The sequence below is a fragment of the Perissodus microlepis genome, chromosome 19, assembly GCF_051167445.1.
Source record: "Perissodus microlepis isolate ML-2025 ecotype Zambia chromosome 19, ASM5116744v1, whole genome shotgun sequence".
In the NCBI taxonomy this organism is placed as follows: domain Eukaryota; kingdom Metazoa; phylum Chordata; class Actinopteri; order Cichliformes; family Cichlidae; genus Perissodus; species Perissodus microlepis.
Window position 1 is genome coordinate 8,018,523 of NC_140479.1, and position 22,939 is coordinate 8,041,461.

Sequence of the window (22,939 nt, forward strand, 5' to 3'; positions counted from 1 at the left end):
AATGCCAAATATTAAACACAGCAGGGCAGGTGTACAGCATGCTTCAAGAAAAGAAGATGAGGTTCAAGTGACAGTTATGGGAAGATCCAGAAAATGAAGAAGTTTAGCTTCTTATCTTTAAAAACAGCAGATTTAATCATCATACACAAAAAAGAAGCTCCTGCTGGCGACACGAGAACAGGAATAAACGCCTCGACTGTAATACCAAATTATTCCAACAGGGCGCTTCGTTCTCAGACTGCAGGATTATGTGTTTACATGTTCATTAGGGGTGCAACGATACTCGTATCGATATTGAACCGTTCGATACAGTGCTTTCGGTTCGGTACGCATATGTATCGAACAATACAAAATTTTTCATTTATTTTATCAACTTTCCTTCTGATGATGCTGTCTGTGTTGAGCGCTCAGTGGATCTGCGCTCGACAGTGCAGCCTAGGCGGAGTAGTCGGGCAAGCTAGCAAGACAGAAGCTAACCTCTCGTTGCAACATGGCAAATTGAACCTCCCCCACCCTCATTCAGATCTGGCCTTTGGAACTATTTTGGTTTTCATGTGAAGTATGACCCTGAGGGTAAGCACGTCATGGACAAAAGTAAAACAGTATGTCGGATGTGCCACGGAATGCTCAATTACATGGGTGGGAACTAGTGCGTTAGCGCAGTTAGCTTGTTAACGTGTTGACGCCGTCCAGCCCCACGCACGGGGCGATCTGCGGTAGCTCGTTAACGGAGATTTGCCGCGTTGTGGCGTTAACCTCATTTCAGATTAACGCTGACAGCACTAGTGGGAACACAACGAATATGACTGCACATTTACGCCGACAGCATCCTAGTGCAAAGACAAGTGGAAGCAGACAAAAACAACAAGCACGCATGCTACAAACTTTACCCGAGTCAGCCGTTAGCACATGATTCTCCTTATGGGGACCTGATATGTTTAATATGCTGCTGAGAATATAACCCAGAAGAAGCGCATAGTATAGCTTTTATTTTGGAAAGAGACATTTCTCTGTAATAAACTCTTTTCCAAAGATGAGTGATTCCTCAATCAGATAGATTTATTATTTTATCCCTTTGTTGTTTCAGCAACATTAAATTTTAAAACTGTACGTTTGAGTTAATATATATTTATAATTTTAATAAATGACAATTTAAAAAGGCATGAACATTTTTTTTTTGTATCAAAAAAATATCGAACCGTGACACCAAAGTATCGAACCGAACCGTGAATTTTGTGTATCGTTGCACCCCTAATGTTCATGTCACAAAAGCTTTGAAAATCAGAAAACCGACCTCGATGCCCCAAACATCCAAACCTGCCCGTTAAAAAAAGTACATTATGTTTAGTTCAGTTAGAGATGCGGTTTATAGCATCAAACTTCATTAGCAAAGAGTACAGTTGCAACCTACATGACACAGCTACTTCTAAATCACAAGAACAATGTGTGAAGTCAAAGTGTGAGATTCTGCTGCTGTGTTTTTAGTTTTATGGATAATAAGCTGCTGTGGTCACCTGTGTTTCTGAGGACAGCTGTTGGACTTGATGTCCAGTTTTGTGTCATATAAACTGGATGCAGTAGATGAGAACATCTCACAGTCTCTATGATTAAAGCACAGTTTCACAGCAAAGCTTGAGAGCGATGAGCGTTGGACTGATTTCCCTTTATAGCTGAAGTGTTACGCGCTGAATGACGACATGTTGTTGGAGCCTTCCGACGACTTCAGCCCTGACATGCAGATCTCGGACGTGCCACGTGACGAGCGAGCGCTGTAGATGTACCTTTTGCTGAAGCACCAGAGGTCCAGCATGATCTGGCGGAAGTGGTTCCTGAACTTGACCCCGACGAAGGCGTAGAGGAAGGGATTGAGACAGCAGTGCAGGTAAGCGACGGTCCTGCAGATGTTGAGAAATTTGAGTTTAAGGTTCTCGGCGTCGCAGCTCCTCTGCTTGAACAGAGACAGCGTGTGGATCAGCAGGGTCACGTTGTACGGAAGATGGCAGACGATGAAGACAGCAACGACCGCCAACACCACCCGGACGGCCTTGTGCCGCTGGTTGCTCTGCGCCCTCAGCAGCGTGTAGATGATGCAGGAGTAGCAGAACGCCATCACGCACAGCGGCAGCAGGAAGCCAACGGCCATCTGGAGGCTGGGTACCAGCAGCTTCACGAGCGCCGCAGTTTCAGTCTGGTCGAAAGACATCTGACACACGGTGACGCGGTCAGACCCCGGGGAGTTATCTTGAGAGGGTTCAGTGTAGATGAGCGTGGGGAGAGTTAACGCCACCGCAAACACCCAAACCGCCAAGCAGATCAGGCGGCTATAGACGAGGGCACGGGAGCGCGCCCCAAAGGAGCGCGTCGCCCGAACAATCGCGATGTACCGATCGCAGCTGATGCAGGCGAGCAGCAGCATGCCGCTGTAGAGGTTAATGCTGTAGGACGACCGGAGCACCTTACAGGCCGCCCTGCCCATCGACCAATCGTGCTGCTCGTTGTATATGACGAACGGAAGCGTAGCCACGAAGATCAGGTCGGCCACGGCCACGTTGAAGAGGTAGACATCCGTCATGGTCTTGGTTCTCTTGTAGAAGATGTAAGTCACCATCACCAGGATGTTGCCAATCAGGCCGAATCCGCAGATGATGGAGTGGATCAAAGTCTGGGTGATGACCTCACTGGCGTCAGGATCCATCTTGCAGAAGCCGTCGTCATCGATATATGTCTCAGTACCGTTGTCATAGTCGCCGAATGTCACGTTTGCAGGACTCTCCGTCATGTTTGCGACCTGGAGAAGAAAAGAAACATGATGGGTGAAGCACTGACTGGAGACATTTTCAGAAGGACCGGAAACACGCTGTCAGTGAAGCTTTGATCATGTGATGTTGTTCAGGTTGAGCAATGAGAAAAGAGACTTCAGAGAGGATCTCCGGCCTCCATTGTTCCCAGTAGATCTGACGTGTTATTTAATGCTCCACCACACACAGAAACCAGACGTTGTACATTGTAAAAAACGCTTGTTTATAAAGAATTAAAACACATAAATTGTGAATGTTTCCTGAAAGCTGTCGAGCTGCTGCGCTACCCGGGTTCCCATCCAGACGCCGTCCTGGAGCCGACCTTTCTCGTGTCTTCGGGTCAGTCATGTTGACATCGAGGATCTCTCCAGCGTGAAGTGTCTGACGTGCTACATGAGCTGAAGCCGCGGCGTCTGCTTCCACCAGTCAGTGAAGGTCTCGCAGTCACATGTGGGTGTTTTGGTCTGTGCCTCTAATAGCTTCCTGTTTCTGCCACGTATCCACGTAAAGCCGCCACAGCAGCTCCGACCTTAAACTTCAGCACAGTGTCTTTGGTGGTTTTTGTGTTCCTGTCTGCTCTGTGCCACATAACGATCTCTTCTCCGGATGAGTCTGTCTCATCCATTTAACAGCAAACTCAGCAGAACGAGTCTGAGACTCAGATGCAAAAGTTTCAGGACACCGAAGTTGTAAAAGTTTACACACCGCCTGATTTCTAAATGTGTGATCGTGTGAGCAATCATATTGTAATAATAATTTTTATTATTGAACCAATTTGAATTTGAATCAAATCCTTTGATTTGAAGGAAAACTTTGTAACATCAGTTGTGTTGAGTAGTTTGTGATGTGATTCTCACAAACAGCTGAATTACTGTGATTTCTGTCCTGATCTAAAGCTGCAGTTTTACTTCCAGATGTAGAAATCTGTGGTGAAAAAGCCAAAATTAATCAACAGAAGGTTCTGTGTGATGACACCAAAGGAAAGCCCTGTGCCACCATTAATGCTTAGAAAGCAGGTTTGACCTCTGACAGACCACTGCGCTGTCTGATGAAAGAAGATATGAAGAGTTCAGCACCAACACTACAATCCAGCACAGCGTGCACCCTGCACACACCGGGGGTTGAGACTCCTCACACCTTTTCTGGTGGTTTCAGAAAATAAACCATCGTTCTGTGTCAGCTGTTCCTCTGGTTATGAATGACCCACTTTCAGCCCGAGGCGACGCCTGCACAGGTACGCCGTGCTTTGTGCTTCACTCAGAAAATGATCCGATTGTTATCAGAGGGCATCTCAGATGTAATGAGGTCAAAAAACAAACACTAAGAGCCAAACTGAAGTGAGAAAATCACAAAAAAGGGAGTGCAGAGGCTTTGTGTCTGCAGAACTGCACTTTTTTGCATTGTTCAAACACAAACGAAGATTCTCTGAATCAGATTCTGATTTCTGAAGAAACCGGCGAGCTCTAACCTCCAGTCCGGATAACATTTCATTCACTCGCTAATTTATTTATTTTTCAATAAAACTATGCTGTCGGATGAGAAGTTAAAATCGGTCTAGATGCAGACAAACCAATTATAATGATGTCAAATCCAAATAGTCAGAATCTTCACAGACTGGCTTTTACTGCTGAGTTTAACTGTTGGGTCAATTTTAGAGTTTTTATACTTCATTTCAGTTTGTGGCTGTGAGGTCGTCACATCTGTGGCTGTAAAACTGTTTCAGAGCTCGTTTGAATCATTACTAACATAAAAAACAAGATCAGATTTATTATTGTTGCTGTTGAGAATCAGAGGAACATCCACATTTTTCAGAACTAACGTGATGAACTAAACGTGTGGATAAAATGTAACAGTTTCATATTCATTGAATCTAGATTTTATCACCTCGCTGTTAAATTTTGTGCTTTTTCCAGGAGAAATCTTTAAACTATTTTTAGTAAAAAAAAATAAATTTAGAATTTTTTTTTTTTTTTTTTTAATAAAGCATTTTTACTTGAGATCAAACCGGGCCACACGTGGGCCGTGACCTACAGACAGTGTGTCACCTTAATGAGATTAAAGTACCTCATTTGACCTTTTTTGAAATCCTTTCGCAGAATTAAATCATCTAAGACTTCAAACGTCACTTCTTAAACACAACGACTCAGAACTGTTCACAGTTTTTCTGATCTGAGCTGATATAAACCAGCGAGGGTGGGAGCAGCGTGAGAGGCAGAGGAGGATGAAGGGAGGAAGATGGAGGGCAGCGCGTACAGACAGTCCTAACCCATATAAAAAGCAGAGGACACGCAAAGTGTGAGATTTAAATGTCTCACATTTGATGCATTCATGAACGTGGGTCTGTGCAAGGATCCGTCTGCAGGCTTTGAAGCTGTTTCCCACACGAGCTCGTTCAACGTGTCTTTGAACAACGTGTGATTACAAAGCTGCTAAAATACAGATAATTAAACAGGAAAAGTTTCATTTTTAGTTTCTGTCCACCAACAGTTAAACATGCCTGTAACAAAAATAAGCCCACATAATAACAACAACAACAACAACAACAACAATAATAATAATAATAATAATAATTATTATTATTATTAATATAAATCCCAGAAATTACATGAAATGAAAACTAAAAACTAAAACTTATAAAGCAACTAAATCAAAAAAATCAGTTTAAATTTAACTAAAAAAATCCAACATGATAACAATTCTGCTTGTTCAGCTGTTTATAATGAAAACAGCAGGAAACAGCGAGAGCTGACCTTCAAAGTAAAAACTTTTAAGCAGCATTAATAATGCGTTAATAATGTGTTGTTTCTTTGTTAAATTTTAATTCATTGATCTGAGGAGACTCCTGTGGGTCCTGAGGTCAGACCCACAGCCTGGCGTCTCTCCACGGCCCAGCAGACACTGGGACGCCGGCTCACATATTTCACACCTTTTCACGCTTCCCATCAAATTAAAATGCTATTTTTAACACATGGAGCTTTACATGGACATGATAATAATATTTAAGTGTGGGGTGAGTGTGCCGGTGTTCTGGTTTCCTCCTGCAGGCCACAGACTTGCATGTTGGGTTAATTAGTGGCTGTAAATTAGCTGCAGGTGTGACTCGTCTGTAATCTGAGGTCCAGCTTCATGTGTTTGTAGAATTGCTGTAACACGTTTCTGTAGCTGTGTTAACAATGAAGCCTCTGCAGCGCCGTCATTAGTCTGACTGACTGTGTGTGTCTCCTAATGTGTGGTTTGCCAATAAGACAGTTTTGGTGCATTGGTGAGGTTTGAAAGTTGACTTTGGGGTTTAGAGATTTGAGTCACAGCAGTTGTGGAAAAACCATCAAAGCAGATAGAAACGAGGGATGGAAAGAGTTTGGGCGAGCGAGAAGGCGTCAGTTATTTCACATGAAATCAGAGCGTGATGGATCCGTACGAGAGGAGGAAGCATCAGGACAACTTAATGTTCCAGTCATTTGTCCTCGTTTGCTTTTTCCTCACACAGCGTTCGTGCTTCTTATAATTATGATAGATGACACAAAAAAACAAGGTCATGGCTCCTCCCACCCGAACGCCTCAGAATCTTTTTTTTTAGGTACATTAACTTGTTTTTTTAATGAAGCATTATTATTATTGTTTTAATGAAACATTGCTACACTTCACTTTCATACTGTGGATGTTTTCTGAGTTCCAGGCCCTGAAATCCACAGCAGGTGGGTTCAGATTTAAGCATTGAAAAAGAATTGCAGCATTTTTTAACTCTCACAATGTCACAAATCCATCAGATGTTCACATGAAATGTTCAAAGCTGAGAAACACATTGAATCTCTTTAAAAACTAAAGTGTTGGAGCCACAAGAGTCCAGAGCTACAGACGGTTTTCGCCGACAGGCCGTGAGCGTCAGTATAAATAAACTGCAGCGGTTTGATATCTGTGACACAGAGGAGCAGAAACCAACATCAGTGTCCTGATGTTTGATCTGTTTCTGATAAATCACAGTGCATTCTGGGTAAACCTTCGAGGCTCGTATTAGCATGTGGAGCAGGTAGCAGTCAGATTAATCTGTATTTGACCTCACGATCGTCTTAATTACGTGATTACCTGATATGTTTCGTTCTGTTTCTGGAATGAGGGAGGCAGGACATGGATGCTGTTTTCACAGCTTTGAGGAAACACATTTAAGTTCTGAGTAAATGGACTCTGCAGCGCAGCGATAAAGACACAAACAAGAACTTGAACTTCTTTAAAAACCTGCTGTGAGGAACAAATGCGACAGGCTGATATCGCTCTCACTTTACCTCTTTCAGTTCTCACTAACCTCAGTGAGGCTGTTATTAATGAGAAAGGCAGTAAAGAAAAGACAACACCTTTCTAAAAATGCAAACTGGGAACAAACAGGGTTTCATGTTTTTGCAGAACTGGCAGTTCTCCAAATATGAAATAATATCTGTGAAAGGCGGTTTATCCTTTAAAGTCTGATCATTTCTTTAAAACTTTAAAATTAATTCTGTGTTGCATCTAAACAAACGTTTCTTTAGATGCAGCACAGTGAAAACAGACACACTAAAATCACAATGCAGTGAAACAGTAAAGTGTAGAGCATGCATACCTTGCGAAGCGTTCTCCCTGAGCCGATGTTTTTCTGACTCCTGACAGAGCGGCGGCTCTTTAACAGTTCCTCGCTCTGTGTGGGTAAGAAGACGGTGATGGCACCACAAAGAACAAAACCTCAAAGCAGGCGCAGCCACGTTCTCTCGGGCTCGCTGACTGTAAAAAGCTCCTCTGATCTTCGCGCTCACACAGAGCTTCCTTATCTGATGGTTTGATCAGCAAAGCCTTTCTCCCTACGCGATTTACCCGCCCCCACAAAGGTCACGTCTGACACGAAGGATTTCTCTTTTTTGTGGGAAACTGTAACATTTGATTTGCTGGCTTTATTTAAAAATGCTAATCTGTTGCCTTAAAACAAACAAACAAACAACAACTTTAGAGGGATGAGATACATTAGCTAAATAAACCCGGCCTAGATTTGGAAGGAGAACCCACAATATTTGCATTGTGTGTCATCCATGTGCCCCATACACCACACTGTTACAGTAACACCAATGACAGTGGTTTGCTACAGTAATAGTAAGAATAAAGGACACCTTTCCTCTATTCTGAAGTTTTTACATATCAGGGAATCATGAAATTTATCCTTTATCAAACACAGCAAGAACGATCTTCTTTGGACAGACGAGACCAGCGTGCAGATGTTTGCAGCACCAGGCCTGATGATTTGTGAGTCATAAATCCTGTAATCAAAGTAGTATTTACTCATCTGTGAGGTCGTCTGTTCCACAGCTACAACTGGGACCAAACTGGGACCAAACAATCAACAGAACAATGATCCCACACAGAGGAAATCTAAAAAGCATTTCTAGGATTTTTACTAGTTATTTATTAACAGCATTATCAGTGGAAAACAGGTAAATGTACAAATACTGGATACCAAATCAAACATCCAGAAGAATCCAAGTTTCTTTCTTTCTGTATTTTTAATACAATTTTACATAATATAACATGTTATACTTTATTTAATAAAATAAATTTCATTCAAAAAAACAGTTAATAAGTAAATAAACTTCAAAACATTTGAGGTTTTTGCAGGAAGTTTGCCTCCATCTCTGTTGTTTTCTAACTTTGAACAGAAACTGATGATGTCAGACGTCAGCTGCAGGTTTTCTGGGAGTTTGAGAGCAAAGCTGAACTTTATTTCTCTGTATTTACGGGATAATATCTGAGAGAACAATCAGAGATTGCTCCACAAAGCACCAAGTTCACCAAACTCTAACTTTTAACTCCGAGTTTCCAGTTTCACAGAAACGCATGTAGGTGACAGGACAGATTAACCGTGGCAACGGGTAAACAACGAGCAGAGCTTCAGGGAACTGAGGAAGATGAAGATGATCAATGTGGGGCATGGAGTGTATCTTTAAAATTCATCATCATCACTCGGTTACCATCTGGCCAACTTGTAGATTTTAGATAAAACTGCATTTCTGCCAAATTTCACATCTGAGTTTTAAATCCAATGATTCAGCTTCACAGGGATGAAGAGCAGGTGGAAAAAACTGGAGATAATAATATGAATCAAACAGATGAGGCCGAGTTTACTGACAGACCTGTGATATAAATGTCAGTCAGATATTCACAACATCACCTGTGATTATTTTCCATCCCTGTAACTGATCACAACCCAGTAAACGATTGATCACTGATCAGCGTGTGCTCCGTGTTTAGATTTAGATTTCTCTGTGTGAATGTTCACTGCAGTGCGTCTCCTGTTTCCTCTCCTGCTGCTGTTTGTGGCTCCAAAACAAACTGACAGTATTTGGTAGTGAAATGGCGCCACCTCGTGTCTATGCGATGCATTTCACTGACGTCACAGCCAGTTCAAGTTAATCCTTCCTGTCTTTGTTACAGGTGATGAGGCTGTCATTGAAGGACTCAGGATACATCTGATGGCTGCAGTCTGTTCTGTTATCTCCTAGATGCGTTAGTATTCTCCACCATTAATCCTTATTCTGTTTTGTGCATAACGTAAATCTACATCACAGAGTCAAGGTATCTAATATTGTGTCCACCCTGCACCCTGTACATGCACACAGGTGGACGACGTCTTATGCAGAAGGTGCACTCTGAAACAGACAGGAGACTGTAAGGTGGAGTCAGGGGAGAATGTAGGTGGTCAGGTGGAAGCTGAAGAAGGAGGAGACAGCCTCTGGGTGGTGTAGAAGAGTACCAGATGACTGAAGTGCTGAGGTAAGTTATAAATGATATAGTGGTGTATAAACATGCAGAGAGTGGCTGACCTACACACTTACACTGATGTTTATTTATCAATAGCATTTTATTAATAATAAACAGGTGTGATGGTGATAAGTAATATAATTCATATCGTTATTATTTGTATTGTAGTTTCTCACTTTGACCACCAGAGGGCAGTGAACACTCATCACAATCCACAGTCAACAGCAAGTAAAAACATCAAAACAACCCCTGATTCTCACATTACATCGAACAGTCTGTTTAACTCAGTGTTTATGATGCTGGAAATATAATACAGCAAAACAACCAGTTTCATCACAATTTATTCAAACAACAAGACATGTTTGAGTAAAGGTAGAAACAGCTCAGATAAATTAAGTTCAGTTAAGTCCCTACAAATCAGAGAAAACCCCAACAATCAGACATCACTCTATGACCTGGTGACAGAGGGAAGGAAAAACTGCCTTTAACAGGGAGGAGACGCAGGAAGTGCAGCCATCTGCCGCAACTGGTTGAAGGTGGGTCATCGTATCTCCTGATGTCCTGAGGAAGCACTCACACAAAGGAAAAAACATGACAATGACTCAGACTTCTACACTTTACACAGTTCATATCTGAATAATATGATGATGTTTGTTTCTGTATGTATGTGATGATGAGAAAAGTTTGAGTGTGTAAAGCTGACCAGCTGTACAAGGAGACTGGTTTACTGAGTTTTATGTGTGAATCCCAGTTTCACTGAGTTTCATTGCCTTTTACTTTCACGCTCAGACCAGAGCCTTATTTAACACCTTCTGAGCGTCTTCAGCGAGCTGGTTGAGGATAAAATTCAGAACTCTGTAGGTCGTGACGAAGGAGAGGCTCATGGCTACTGGGATTCCCACTATCGGAATGAATCTGGATACTTCCTCTGCTCCAATTAATCCAGCTGCTCCTCCAAGTTGGGCAAACACCTTCAGGAAGAGCTCTTTAGTAATTTCCTTCGCAGCCACTGGTGAAATGATGACATCACGCAGCTCAGTGTATGACACAGCTGTTCTGATAGCGAGTCTCTTCAGAGATTGGACATCGAGACCAAACGCATGTACAAAATGTGTGACAGCACCAATGAGCACAGCAACATCAACAGCAACAGAAAGCCCAGGAACGGGAACAGCTGCAGCAGCTGCAGACAGAGTGGCCAAGAGGTATAAGTGTACCTTTAAAGCTTTTTTCTTCTTGCTGATGACGTCGGGGTTGACGTTGGGCATGACATACAGCAGAGTGTCCCTCTTATCTTTGGGAAGCTCTCTCTCTAAGGTCTCTTGTAAGAGAGAGAAGTCGTACTTGTGGAGCTGAAAACTCGACATTAGGAAGACTCGTGGAGACTCGATGCCCAAGTCTTTGAGTCCTGCTTCACAAAGGAAACATGTCAACACCATCAGATTCATACAAATAAAAAAACGATTAAAAACTAGATTTAAATGATTTTGAAAACTCGATCTCACGTTGAACGCAGTCGTCTCTGATTTTTGTGAGAGTTTTCTCTTTGCTGGAGTCGGAAACACTTTCCTCGGCTCGGATATCGTTGTCGATCTTTGAGCGAACAAAGTAGAAATTTTTCTTCATCTTCTTAATCTTCTGAGCGAGTTTCACGTCATTTTCTCTGAAGCGAGTGTCTGAGATGATGAGGAAGAAGTCATACTTGTCAAACCCAACAAGCTTCAGGTATTTCCTCGCTGGGAAGTCTTTGGTTCCGATTCCAGGAAGATCCCATAAAGTGACGTTGGGATTATCTGGATGGGGGTACGGTGTGACCTCTGACGTCGTTTCTGTGACACCAGTAGGAGCAGCTCCCTCGTCTCTGTTCTTTATCCCCCTGAAGGCATTAATAAAGGTGGATTTACCTGCACCACTTTCTCCTGTGATGGCGATATTTAACGAGACATTGGTTTGCTTTTCTAAATATTCTTTAATCCTTTTTGCTGCTCCGGCCGTGTCGTTGTTCTTCAGGGCTTCTTTAACTCCAGGAATTTCTTCTGGGCACGAATCATCTGGATCCTCCATGCTGATCCTGACAGAAAGAAAAACATAAAGACTTTTATTTTGGAATGCAGACATGTACTATTGATTATCAGTAATGTTACTGACGGCACACGGACACAGCACATGTGGGCAGTAAGTAATTAAAGGTAAAACGGTAAAAAGCCTGAAACTTTTCCTTTTCCTTGACTTGAAAAAATAATTTGTGCTTATTCTCATTCTTGTTCTGATAGGACAGCAAACCTGTCACTTAACTAAGTTTAAGCTAACAGCAGGTACTCACTGGATTCTTCGTACTGTTGACACACACACAGCTGGATCAGCAACAATAGCGATCACTGCTTCAGTTTGTTCTCACCTGGTTGTTATAGAGGTGCAGTACAGGTGAGGGCAGATCCACAGAGAGCGACCAATGAAAATGCTGCAACCTGAACCAACCAGTTTGTTTTTACTCTTTTTTAACTGCAGGTGTTGTTGGAAACAGAGAGGAGGGTTGTGTGTTGATAACAGAGCTGCACCTGCAAGAGCAGCAAACATCATGGTTAAAGAAGTTTAAGGAAGTGAACCACAGACACTGTTTGGACAATTAGAGACTAATACTTAAAATCCACGAGCACCGCCTACAGCAGAGCTCAGCCAATAAGATCACTGTGTTTGCTGCTGTGATGGGCGATGAGTCAAAACCAAAGAATGTTTGTTTTGTTCTGTTTTAAGTTCAACTGGTTGTACCTGAGTTTGGGCGGAGGTTACACACACACACACACACACACACACACACAGCACAGGCTGAGGAGTGGCAGCATTCTTACACTCATCAAACACCAAAAATGTAGATGTAGTTTTAATTGACTTGAAAGCCAGAAAACTAAAAAAACAGTTTTATTTGTTATCGATCGTCCATCTGGGCCTTAGAGTTTCTGATTGTCATACTTTTATCTCATTTAGTGCTCAGTTCTGATAAAAATATTAATTGTAGATGATTTTAACATCCAGATGTTGAAAATCAGTTACAGTAGCCTTTACATTTAGAATAATGGATTACACATGAGGACTCTCATCACAGTAGGTCTTTCTGAAAGTGCTGTAGCTAAGTTTAAGGATCTGCTGTAGCTCCTCTGAAAAAAAAGTCTCAAATGAGAAGTGGTCATGGGCCGGCTGAGTCATCTGGATTTTTCCATGGTGTCCCCGTGTTCCTGCCTCTGGGCGGAGCCCTCGTCACTACACCTGTTATACTCACCTGTGGGAGATCCAGGCCAATCTGCAGGCAGTATTTAAGACTAGAAGAGGAATCAATCTGTTTCACCGTCCCCAATTGCAGCTTCTCCATACCTCCATTAACCAACCTCTCCCTCTGTTCATCGAGCCCCCACTCCAAACATTCACTGCTGTGCCTTAGTTTTACTGTCACTGTTACACACTGAAGGAGGACGAGGTTCATTCAGGTGCACACTGAGGTTTATTGCTCTGAAACACAGCAAAACAGCAGTTCTGTGTTACTGACGGCTTCTGTTACCATAACTGGCCTGTGTTACTTTTGTAAGGGATCACTTGGCCAGTCACTTATTTGTCAGAGTGACTGTCTGCCACCTACTGGTTACTGAGTTAAAGCAGATAACTCGTAAGCTGGAGAGGAAATGGCGTGCCACAAATTTAGAAGATCATCATTTAGCTTGGAGAAATAGTTTGTTGCTTTATAAGAAAGCCCTCCGCAAAGCCAGAACATCTCACTGCAACCCTAAGAACCCTAATAAATATACAGTTGGGGTATTTGTTGATTTAAAAAAAGCTTTTGATACGTTACAACATTATATTTTGATTTCTAAATTGTATAATTATGTTGTGAGATGAGTGGCATTGAATTGGTTAAGGAGTTATTTAGAAAATAAGTCACAATATGTACATTATCTCGGTAACACCTCTGAAAGATCGAAGATTGTACGTGGTGTTCCTCAAGGTTCTATTTTGGGACCTAAACTTTTAAATTTATATATTAATGATATCTGTGACGTATCAAAAAGGTTAAATTCTATTTTATTTACAGATGACACAAATTTTTATTGCTCTGGAGAGAATTTGAAAGATTTGGTTGAAATTATGATTTCTGAGATGTTAAGATTAAAAAAATGGTTTGATGTAAACAAATTATCCTTAAATTTGACAAAAACGAAATTCATGATATTTGGCAGTCGTGTAAAGGAGGAAGAAGTCATTATGTCCATTGATGGAGAATTGATTGATAGAGTTACTGAATTTCGTTTTTTGGGTGTAATAGTAGATGAAAATTTGACGTGGAAATCACATATTGAGTATATTAGAAAGAAGATGGTTAAAAACATTTATATTTTGGGAAATGTTAGAGATTTATTAGACTATAAAACAATGCGCATTTTATATTTTTCATTGTTTTTCTCATATTTTAATTACTGTGTGGAAGTTTGGGGGAATACATATGAGAATACTATAAAACCTCTAAACTTATTACAGAAGACAGTGATACAAATGATTCATAACGTTAAATATAGAGAACATACAAATAAATGATTTATAAAATCGAAATTATTAAAATTAGGAGATTTAGTGAAATTACGGACACTATTAATTATGTTTAAGGCTAAAAATAATATTTTGCCCTTTAAGTTACAAAGAGTATTTTTAATGTGTTCGGGGGAGAAGATGGCAGAAGGAAATTTTATTTTAAGCATCAGTTAGCTAGGACTACACAAAGATTAATGAGTCCAACGGTTAGGAGTATACGACTGTGGAACTCCATTATAATTTAAAGAATTGTATAAATTTACATTGTTTTAAAAAGTGTTACATGCTTAAAACGATAACTCAATATGAAGAATGTGAATGAAATTGGAGTTCATTGAAAAAGGATCCATTAAAATTTTTTGTTTTATTTATTTTAATTTTATTTTTCTCCTTGTTACTATGTGGAGTGGTATATTCTGATTGTAAATTTGTTGTTTGGTTTGGGTTAGGACCGGAGATAAATGTTAATGTTAGTTTGTTCCCTGATTTTTGGTGCCCACTTGTAATATAAATTGGATTGTAGATAGGGGGCGGGGTTTAATAAGAATATTTTCTTCTTCCTGCTCCTTTTCACACATGGTTGTAGTGCTTTTTGATAGAAAGTGTGGTTGGTTTGTTTGAATTGTTGTACCAAGTGTGAAATAAATAAATAAATAAATGAAAATGAAAGGACAACCCCAGGTTTCTCTTCAGCACTGTAACTAGGCTGACAAACAGAGCTCTGTTGAGCCAACCGTCCCTTTAACACAGAGGTGGGGGAACTCCAGGCCTCAGGTCCCGAAGGTTTTAGATGTGTCCTTGATCCAACACAGCTGATTTAAATGGCTAAATTACCTCCTCAACATGTCTTAAAGTTCTCCAGAGGCCTGCTAATGAACTCATCATTTGATTCAGGTGTGCTGACCCAGGGTGATATCTAAAACCTGCAGCACACCGGGCCTTGGTACCTGGAGTTCCCCACTCCTGCTTTAATGTTGACTAGTAATGACTTAATGAACTTCTTTACAAATAAAATGTAACCATTACTGGAAAAAAATCCCAAATTTGATAACTGTTTATATTTTAGACTCTTTCTCTCTGATCTTTCTGAGGTAACTTCAATAATTACTTCCTTCAAACCATCAACGTGTCTTTTAGACCCCATTCCTACAAAACCGCTCAAAGAAGTCCTGCCATTAATTAATGCTTCGATCTTAAATATGATCAACCTATCTCTAATAATCAGCTATGTACCACAGGCCTTCAAGCTGGCTGTAGTTAAACCTTTACTCAAAAAGCATCTCTAGACCCAGCAGTCTTAGCTAATTATAGGCCAATCTCCAACCTTCCTTTCATATCAAACATCCTTGAAAGAGTAGTTGTCAAACAGCTAACAGATCATCTGCAGAGGAATGGCTTATTTGAAGAGTTTCAGTCAGGTTTCAGAGCTCATCACAGCACAGAAACAGCTTTAGTGAAGGTTACAAATGATCTTCTTATGGCCTCTGACAGTGGACTCATCTCTGTGCTTGTCCTGCTAGACCTCAGTGCAGCGTTCGATACTGTCGACCATAATATCCTATTAGAGCGATTAGAACATGCTGTAGGTATTACAGGTACTGTGCTGCAGTGGTTTGTATCATATCTATCTAATAGACTCCAATTTGTGCATGTAAATGGAGAGTCCTCTTCACACACTGAGGTTAATTATGGAGTTCCACAGGGTTCAGTGCTAGGACCAATTCTGTTTACATTATACATGCTTCCCTTAGGCAGCATCATTAGAAGACATAGCATACATTTACACTGCTATGCAGATGACACCCAGCTCTATCTGTCCATGAAGCCAGATAACACACACCAATGAGTTAAACTGCAGGAATGTCTTAAAGACAAAGACCTGGATGGCCGCTAACTTTCTGCTTCCTGATTCAGATCAAACTGAGGTTATTGTACTCGGCCCTGAAAATCTTAGAAATATGGTATCTCACCAGATTCTTACTCTGGATGGCATTACCTTGGCCTCCAGTAACGCTGTGAGGAACCTTGGAGTCATTTTTGACCAGGACATGTCCTTCAACGCACATATTAAACAGATATGTAAGACTGCGTTCTTCCATTTGTGCAACATCTCTAAAGTTACAAATATCCTGTCTCAGAGTGACGCTGAAAAACTAGTTCATGCATTTATTACTTCCAGGCTGGACTACTGTAATTCATTATTATCAGAATGTCCAAAAAACTCCCTGAAAAGCCTTCAGCTAATCCAAAATGCTGCAGCAAGAGTCCTAACAGGGACTAGAAAGAGAGCAGATTTCTCCTGTTTTGGCTTCCTATTAAATCCAGAATTCAAAATCCTGCTCCTCACATACAAGGTCTTAAATAATCAGGCCCCATCTTATCTTACAGTTTTTCTCAAATGCTAAAACACATGTCACAAACGTTACCACCAGGTCCCCCAATGTCCAAACACAACACCCTTCTCTAAAGCTACATAAACACAACCACACCTTCCCACTGCAAAACTCAAACTCCCACACCAAGAGAGCAGCTCGAAGCTGTCAAAACTATAAACACTATACACAGCATTACACACTACAGCAAAACAATTGAAAACACAATGCTCAATTTGTGAGAAGGTTCTTTGGTTCATAACTGCCAATGCATATTTTTATAAACTGTACAGTAACGGATCGTCATAGAACCCTGCAGAGGATTAGGCATTTAGATTTGTGAGTTTCACATGAAGACTATAAATCTATAAAAACATCCTGCATGTACGTACACTACTGTAACACAACTCAATGCAAAAACAGAATCTATCGCACACAACAGTACTCTCGGAAACATGATCAGGGTGTGAAGTCTTTTTTATTGTCTACACGGTCTTTTTACAGTATTACACACAGTCACTGTGCGGCATCATGTCGCCGAGCTGCATTGGGCCACATCACCTCATCCACATCACAGGCTATATTGTCCCTTGCTAGGCACCGCGGGAAAAACGCCCTGGAATGGCGAATCCATCCCTGGAAGGCCTCCGCTGGGATGTCAGCACAGGCCAGCTCCATTGCCCGTACGAGGTTCTCTCTTGTGTATGGCTGTCTGTCATACACCTTCCATCTCCATGATGAGAAGAACTCCTCTATAGGGTTCAGGAAAGGGGAGTAGGGTGGCAGACAGACGTTTAAAAAGTGGTCACTGTTGGTGGTGAACCACTCTCTGATTTGGTGTGTTTTGTGGAAGCGGACGTTGTCCCAAATGATCACATACATGTGATGTGCTAGCCTAGGATGGTGTTGTTGACGGTCCAGGAGGATGTCTTTTAGCTCCTCTAGGAAGGAGAGGAGACGTTGGGTGTTGTAAGACCCAAGGACAGCATGCCGGTGGACAAGCCCCTCCGTACCCATAGCTGCACAAAGAGTAATATTACCCCCCCCGTTGGCCAGGAACCTCAGTGATGGCTCTTTGGCCAATGATGTTACGGCCTCTTCGCCTTCGTTTCTGGAGGTTGAAGCCAGCCTCATCCAGGAAGAGGTACTCATGGGGTCTGGCCATCGCGTCCAACTGCATTATCCTCTGTGAACATGGAAAAGCGTACAGGTGTTCAGAACGGTCAGTCAGGTAGCACAGTATTGTCCAGAAGTAATGTAGGCCACTAAGCAACACAGTATGTCCACTAACTGTACTGTGGACATGGATGTATACGTACTTGCACATACTCGTAACGTTGTTCTATGTGTCGCGCAGAGTTGCGCTCAAAGGGAACCCTGTAGACCTGTTTCATCCTCATCTGTTGGCGCCGGAGAACTCGGTCTATTGTGGACACGCTGACAGCATCAATGTTCTCAAAGTTTACATTATCTGCAATGACTTTGTCTCTGATCTCTCGGAGTCTAATGCAGTTGTTCTCACGGACCATATCTGCAATGAGGGTTTCTTGTGCCGCTGTGAATATGGCAACCCTCCCACCTCTATGTGGCATCCTTTCAGCTCTAAAGAAAGAAACATGTGTTGTCAATTGACTGATTTATATGTAAAACTACATGTAAAGTAACAGACCACTTTCACAGGCCTGTAAAACTGTAGTGTGACAAAGAAAGCAATAGCGTACTATACCTGTTGTGTTGTCTAAATGCCTTGATAATGGTGGCCACGGTGAACCTACTCAGGTTTGGATGTACTCTTCGTCCCGCTTCAGCCATTGTCATGCCATGGCCAATGACATGATCAATTACTGTTGCTCGCATATCATCTGTTATGATGGTGCGAGGTTGTCTTCTTCTCCCACCTGGACCTTCTCCTCTCTCTTGTTGGCCTCCTTCTCTTCCTCCTCTACTCCGAACTCCTCTTCTTAGGCCTTCACCTCTTCCTCCTCTGATCTCAACCCCTCTTCCTCTTTGGCCTGCAGCTCTTCTCCTTCCGCACGCTCGAATGCCTTCATCCATTGTGATTGTTTGGCATCTTCACCAAACTATGCTTTTATAGGTGGGGTCACATCATTAGCAACAGGTGTCTTCAATTTTGAGTCGTTGTGTGTAGTGACTGACGCCAGGTGTGTTCCCTGTGTTCAAAGATTGGTGACTGTGGCAAGCATTTTGCATCACATGGGCTTTCATTTGAGAATATGAGCAGAGTTGTTTTGCAACATGTGTTTTAGCAAGGAAAAATGTGTTTAGATTTATGAGTACAGAGGGTTGTGTTTTGTGAATTGTGTCTTCATGTGACATGTGTTTATGGTACTGGAATATGGTGGCTACATTTAGTAAATGTGTTTAGACTACTGGTCATTTGGGTTACAGGATTGGCTTTTGTGTTTTAACATTTGAGAAAAACTGTAATGACCTTGTAGTACCATATCACCCTATTAGAGCACTTCGCTCTCACACTGCAGGCCTACTTGTTGTTCCTAGAGTATTTAAAAGTAGAATGGGAGGCAGAGCCTTCAGTTTTCAGGCCCCTCTTCTGTGGAACCAGCTTCCAGTTTGGATTCAGGAGACAGACACTATCTCTACTTTTAAAATTAGGCTTCAAACTTTCCTTTTTGCTAAAGCATATAGTTAGGGCTGGACCAGGTGACCCTGAATCCTCCCTTAGGTATGCTGCAATAGACGTAGGCTGCCGGGGATTCCCATGATGCATTGAGTTTTTCCTTTGTCACCTTTCTCACTCACTATGTGTTAACAGACCTCTCTGCATTGAGTCATATCTGTTATTAATCTCTGTCTCTCTTCCACAGCATGTCTTTATCATGTCTTCCTTCTCTCACCCCAACCGGTCGCAGCAGATGGCCGCCCCTCCCTGAGCCTGGTTCTGCTGGAGGTTTCTTCCTGTTAAAAGGGAGTTTTTCCTTCCCACTGTCGCCAAAGTGCTTGCTCATAGGGGTCATATGATTGTTGGGTTTTTCTCTGTACCTATGAAGCGCCTTGACTTTTGTTGTGATTTGGCGCTATATAAATAAAATTGAATTGAATTAAACTCCAGTGCAGATTTTATATGTCCATTTTCAAAAAGCCAAGCTTTTTTGTTACGCCTTGGCACATGTGCAGTTAGATGGTCTGGCAAGAGAATCACTTCTTTGGTGAAAGACTGAGCCACAGAATGTGACCTGCTTAGCTGTGCTGGAAACCTAATGGAGGATAAAGGCAAAGTAAACATTTCTGCATGTAATATACTCACACTTCTCTGATCAATGAAGTACATTTTATTAAAAAAAATACACCATGCTGTACACATGTCCAATTAATAAACACCCTCTAGCCCCATGGTAGCTAGGATAGGCTCTTGGAATCCTGAATTGGATAAGTGGAAGAGAATGGATGGATGGATGGATGAATGGATGGGTAGATGATGTAAGATAGTGAGATGAGTGGGTGGAGAAACTTAACAATCACATAAAAATATTTTCTTAAATTCACGGAGTACTTTTTGTTGCTTTAAAAAAAGTTTCATTAAATTATATACTGCCAAAAATTATGCATTGTAACAACTGATGTGCTTTACTTTTACACAATGTTTGCAGATTAAGGTTACGGGATGTGAAATATTATAGAAATCGCATGTTTCCACAATTAAACAAATTAACTGTTATGCACATTGTAGATGGGACCCATTGTGGGGGACTCCTGTGATGTGGAAGGCACGTTCTCCATAACGTTAGCTGGTTAACCAGGGGCTATCTGACCGGAGAGGTTCACTGCATTTGGTCTTCCACGATGAAAAGGTGAATAAATTTCTTCATCAGTTAGGGCTGTTCGATATAACGATATATATCGGATGACGATATAAAAACGTCTATCGTTTCATTTTACGCTATCGTTTGTTTCGTGGTGTCGCAAAATAAACTGTTTACGGCAATATATTTTCATGGTTTTGATGGTCACTGTAGTATTAATTTCTTAAAGTTCTCTCTTTCTCTTATATTTAATATAACCACACTACTGACGGACAAGCGCCTGTTTTTATGCGTTGAGGTTAGCAACAACGACGGTAACACCATCGCGTGTCCGCTTATGTTCCACATAAACCTTTCACAATAAAGCTCAACATCCTGTTGAGACTTTTCAAAATAAACTGAATCACGTGAAAGAGCAGATTATTTACGGATGAGAAGCAAAACAAAAGTCGCCAGGTGCTAAAAAATACAGGCTTTTCCCCGCAGCACGACGTGTAATAAATACTCAAAGAAAACGGCGGCCGTTACAACTTATGTCTAAAAATTCACGCATTAGTTAAAACACTCGACTCCAGCTACACGACGCCCAGCTGGAAACACTTCCCGTAAGTCGAGCTGCCCGAGATTCACAGAATTTACAGAAAATGTTACATTTTTGTGATTTATATCGTTATCGGACGATAGAATTCTTATATCTGGATATGAGATTTTGGTCATATCACACAGCCCTAAATAATTATCTGAATCTTACAACCAAAGTTTTTATCTGACGTAAAATGCATAGAAATCATACATATACCAACAAGACTGTACATAACTGTCACAGCAGCGTCTGTTTTCATTCAAAGGCTTTAATACCTGGTGGGCCGGTCTCTAGTCAAAATGCCCGGTCTGATTTTTTTTGTCCCAGTCCAGCCCTGGACACGACACGCAGTGAATTAATCTAAGATCACATTAACATGTGTGTCTCTGTATTAACAAACATGCCATATTGGCCCAGTTTATTTTTCTTATCATTGTTGTGAGGAGACCATAAATAGCATTTGTATTTTCTGTTGTACAGTTCATTTGCTGTTATGGATATAAAGTGTCTTTTTTTTGGTTTCAAAATAGCTGACGAGTATTCGCTGATAGCTGCCAACACCTGCGAACAAATAATTCTATAACGTTGTTCTATATAGTGTGTAACGGTTAATATAGAGCGTTATGAAATTTATTGCTAATGCAATCATATGGCACACTGACTTCTGAGGAAATTTTAGATGCACTCATCATCAGAAAGGTTGCCGATCCCCATTTTACCCTTTCCAAAGGACCAGATCTCAAATCTGGTAAATCTGTTTTTGCTACTCTGTGACATCACCAAGTTGATCATAACCCAGACATGTCAGCTCTAGATTTCATGCTTCTGTTTTTAGATCAAGGTTCAAGGTTCAAGGTTCTTTATTTGTCACATGCATAGTTATACAAGTATAACACACAGTGAAATGTAGCCTGACACGCTCCTCGACATGTGCAAAAATGGGGGGGGGGGTAGAGGAAGAACATTTTATTTATATATATATATATATATATATATATATATATATATATATATATATATATATATATATATATATATATATAAAAATTGGGTGAATGTGCAGTAGTAGCAGCAAGCAGGTGAATTCTGTACATTAATATGAATAGACATCTGACTATTTTACAGAATAGACAATATAAACATATTTAAAATTAAAGGAATTTGGAATGTACATTGTGCCTTGGTTTAGAGTGTCTGGAAGAGAGTCCTGTCTCAGTCAATTATAGATGATGTGAGAGGGCGGGTGTGTGTGTTTAGGGCCCGGATGGCTTGGGGATAGAAACTCCTCTTGAGTCCTTGCCCGGATGATGCGGAACCTTCTACCAGATTGCAGAAATTGGAACAGTTTGTTGCCAGGATGGGACGGGTCCTTCAGTATCTGCGCTGCTCTAGTCCGGCATTTCCTGGTGTAGGTGTCCTGAAGCGGGGGGAGAGCAATCCTGCAGCAGCGTTCTGCTGTACGGATCACTCTCTGGAGAGCTTTTTGGTCCTTCACACAGCTGTTCCCAAACCACGATGTCATGTTCTGTGTGAGGATGCTCTCCACAGCGCCTGTATAGAAAATCCTGAGGATCTTTGGAGACACCCTGAACTTCCTCAGTTGTCGTAGGTGATACAGGCGCTGCCTAGCCTTTTTGGTCTGGACCTGAATGTGGGCAGACCATGTCAGGTCTGAGGAGATGTGGACACCAAGATACTTGAAGGACTGCACCCTCTCCACTGGAGCTCCATTGATGATAATGGGCTTGTAGTCTCTGTGCTGACCCCTTCTGAAGTCCACCACCAGCTCCTTGGTCTTGCCGACGTTCAGCTGGAGGTGGTTGTCCTGGCACCATGATGCCAGATTCTTCACTTCATCCATGTAGGCCGCCTCATCGTTGTTGGAGATGGCACCCAACACCACTGTGTCGTCAGCAAACTTCACAATGGTGTTGGAGCCATGGGTGGCCACACAGTCTGAAGTGTAGAGGGAGTAGAGCAGTGGCGAGAGGACACATCCCTGAGGTGCTCCTGTGTTGATGGTGATGCTGTTAGAGACGCATCTACCCACCCTCA

At 41.6% G+C, this 22,939-nt stretch overlaps 2 protein-coding genes across 3 annotated transcripts; both read right to left on the minus strand.

Moving 5' to 3' along the window:
• Window positions 1-7,566, minus strand: ccr6b (chemokine (C-C motif) receptor 6b). The gene is made up of 2 exons (XM_084915686.1): window positions 7,390-7,566; window positions 1-2,788 (listed from the first exon to the last, which is right to left on the minus strand). The coding sequence occupies exon 2, from the start codon at window positions 2,777-2,779 to the stop codon at window positions 1,679-1,681; it is 1,101 nt and encodes a 366-aa protein (XP_084771812.1). The 5' UTR covers window positions 2,780-2,788; window positions 7,390-7,566; the 3' UTR covers window positions 1-1,678.
• Window positions 7,567-8,862: 1,296 nt separating this feature from the next.
• LOC146365340 (interferon-inducible GTPase 5-like) lies at window positions 8,863-12,070 on the minus strand. 2 transcript variants are annotated; one of them, XM_084915696.1, is made up of 3 exons: window positions 11,971-12,070; window positions 11,078-11,643; window positions 8,863-10,980 (listed from the first exon to the last, which is right to left on the minus strand). In XM_084915696.1, the coding sequence occupies exons 2-3, from the start codon at window positions 11,634-11,636 to the stop codon at window positions 10,358-10,360; spliced, it is 1,182 nt and encodes a 393-aa protein (XP_084771822.1). In that variant the 5' UTR covers window positions 11,637-11,643; window positions 11,971-12,070; the 3' UTR covers window positions 8,863-10,357. The 2 variants fall into 2 exon arrangements, with proteins under 2 accessions (XP_084771822.1, XP_084771821.1); XM_084915695.1 differs by having other exon boundaries at window positions 8,864-10,980; window positions 11,896-11,990.
• Window positions 12,071-22,939: the final 10,869 nt, after the last annotated feature.

Excerpts from the sequence above, each read along its gene's own strand:
- ccr6b (XM_084915686.1), bottom strand. The coding sequence starts at position 2,779 with ATGACGGAGAGTCCTGCAAACGTGACATTCGGCGACTATGACAACGGT.
- LOC146365340 (XM_084915696.1), bottom strand. The coding sequence starts at position 11,636 with ATGGAGGATCCAGATGATTCGTGCCCAGAAGAAATTCCTGGAGTTAAA. Across the intron at positions 10,981-11,077 it reads CAGAGACGACTGCGTTCAAC|GACTCAAAGACTTGGGCATC; the intron begins GTGAGATCGAGT and ends TTTGTGAAGCAG.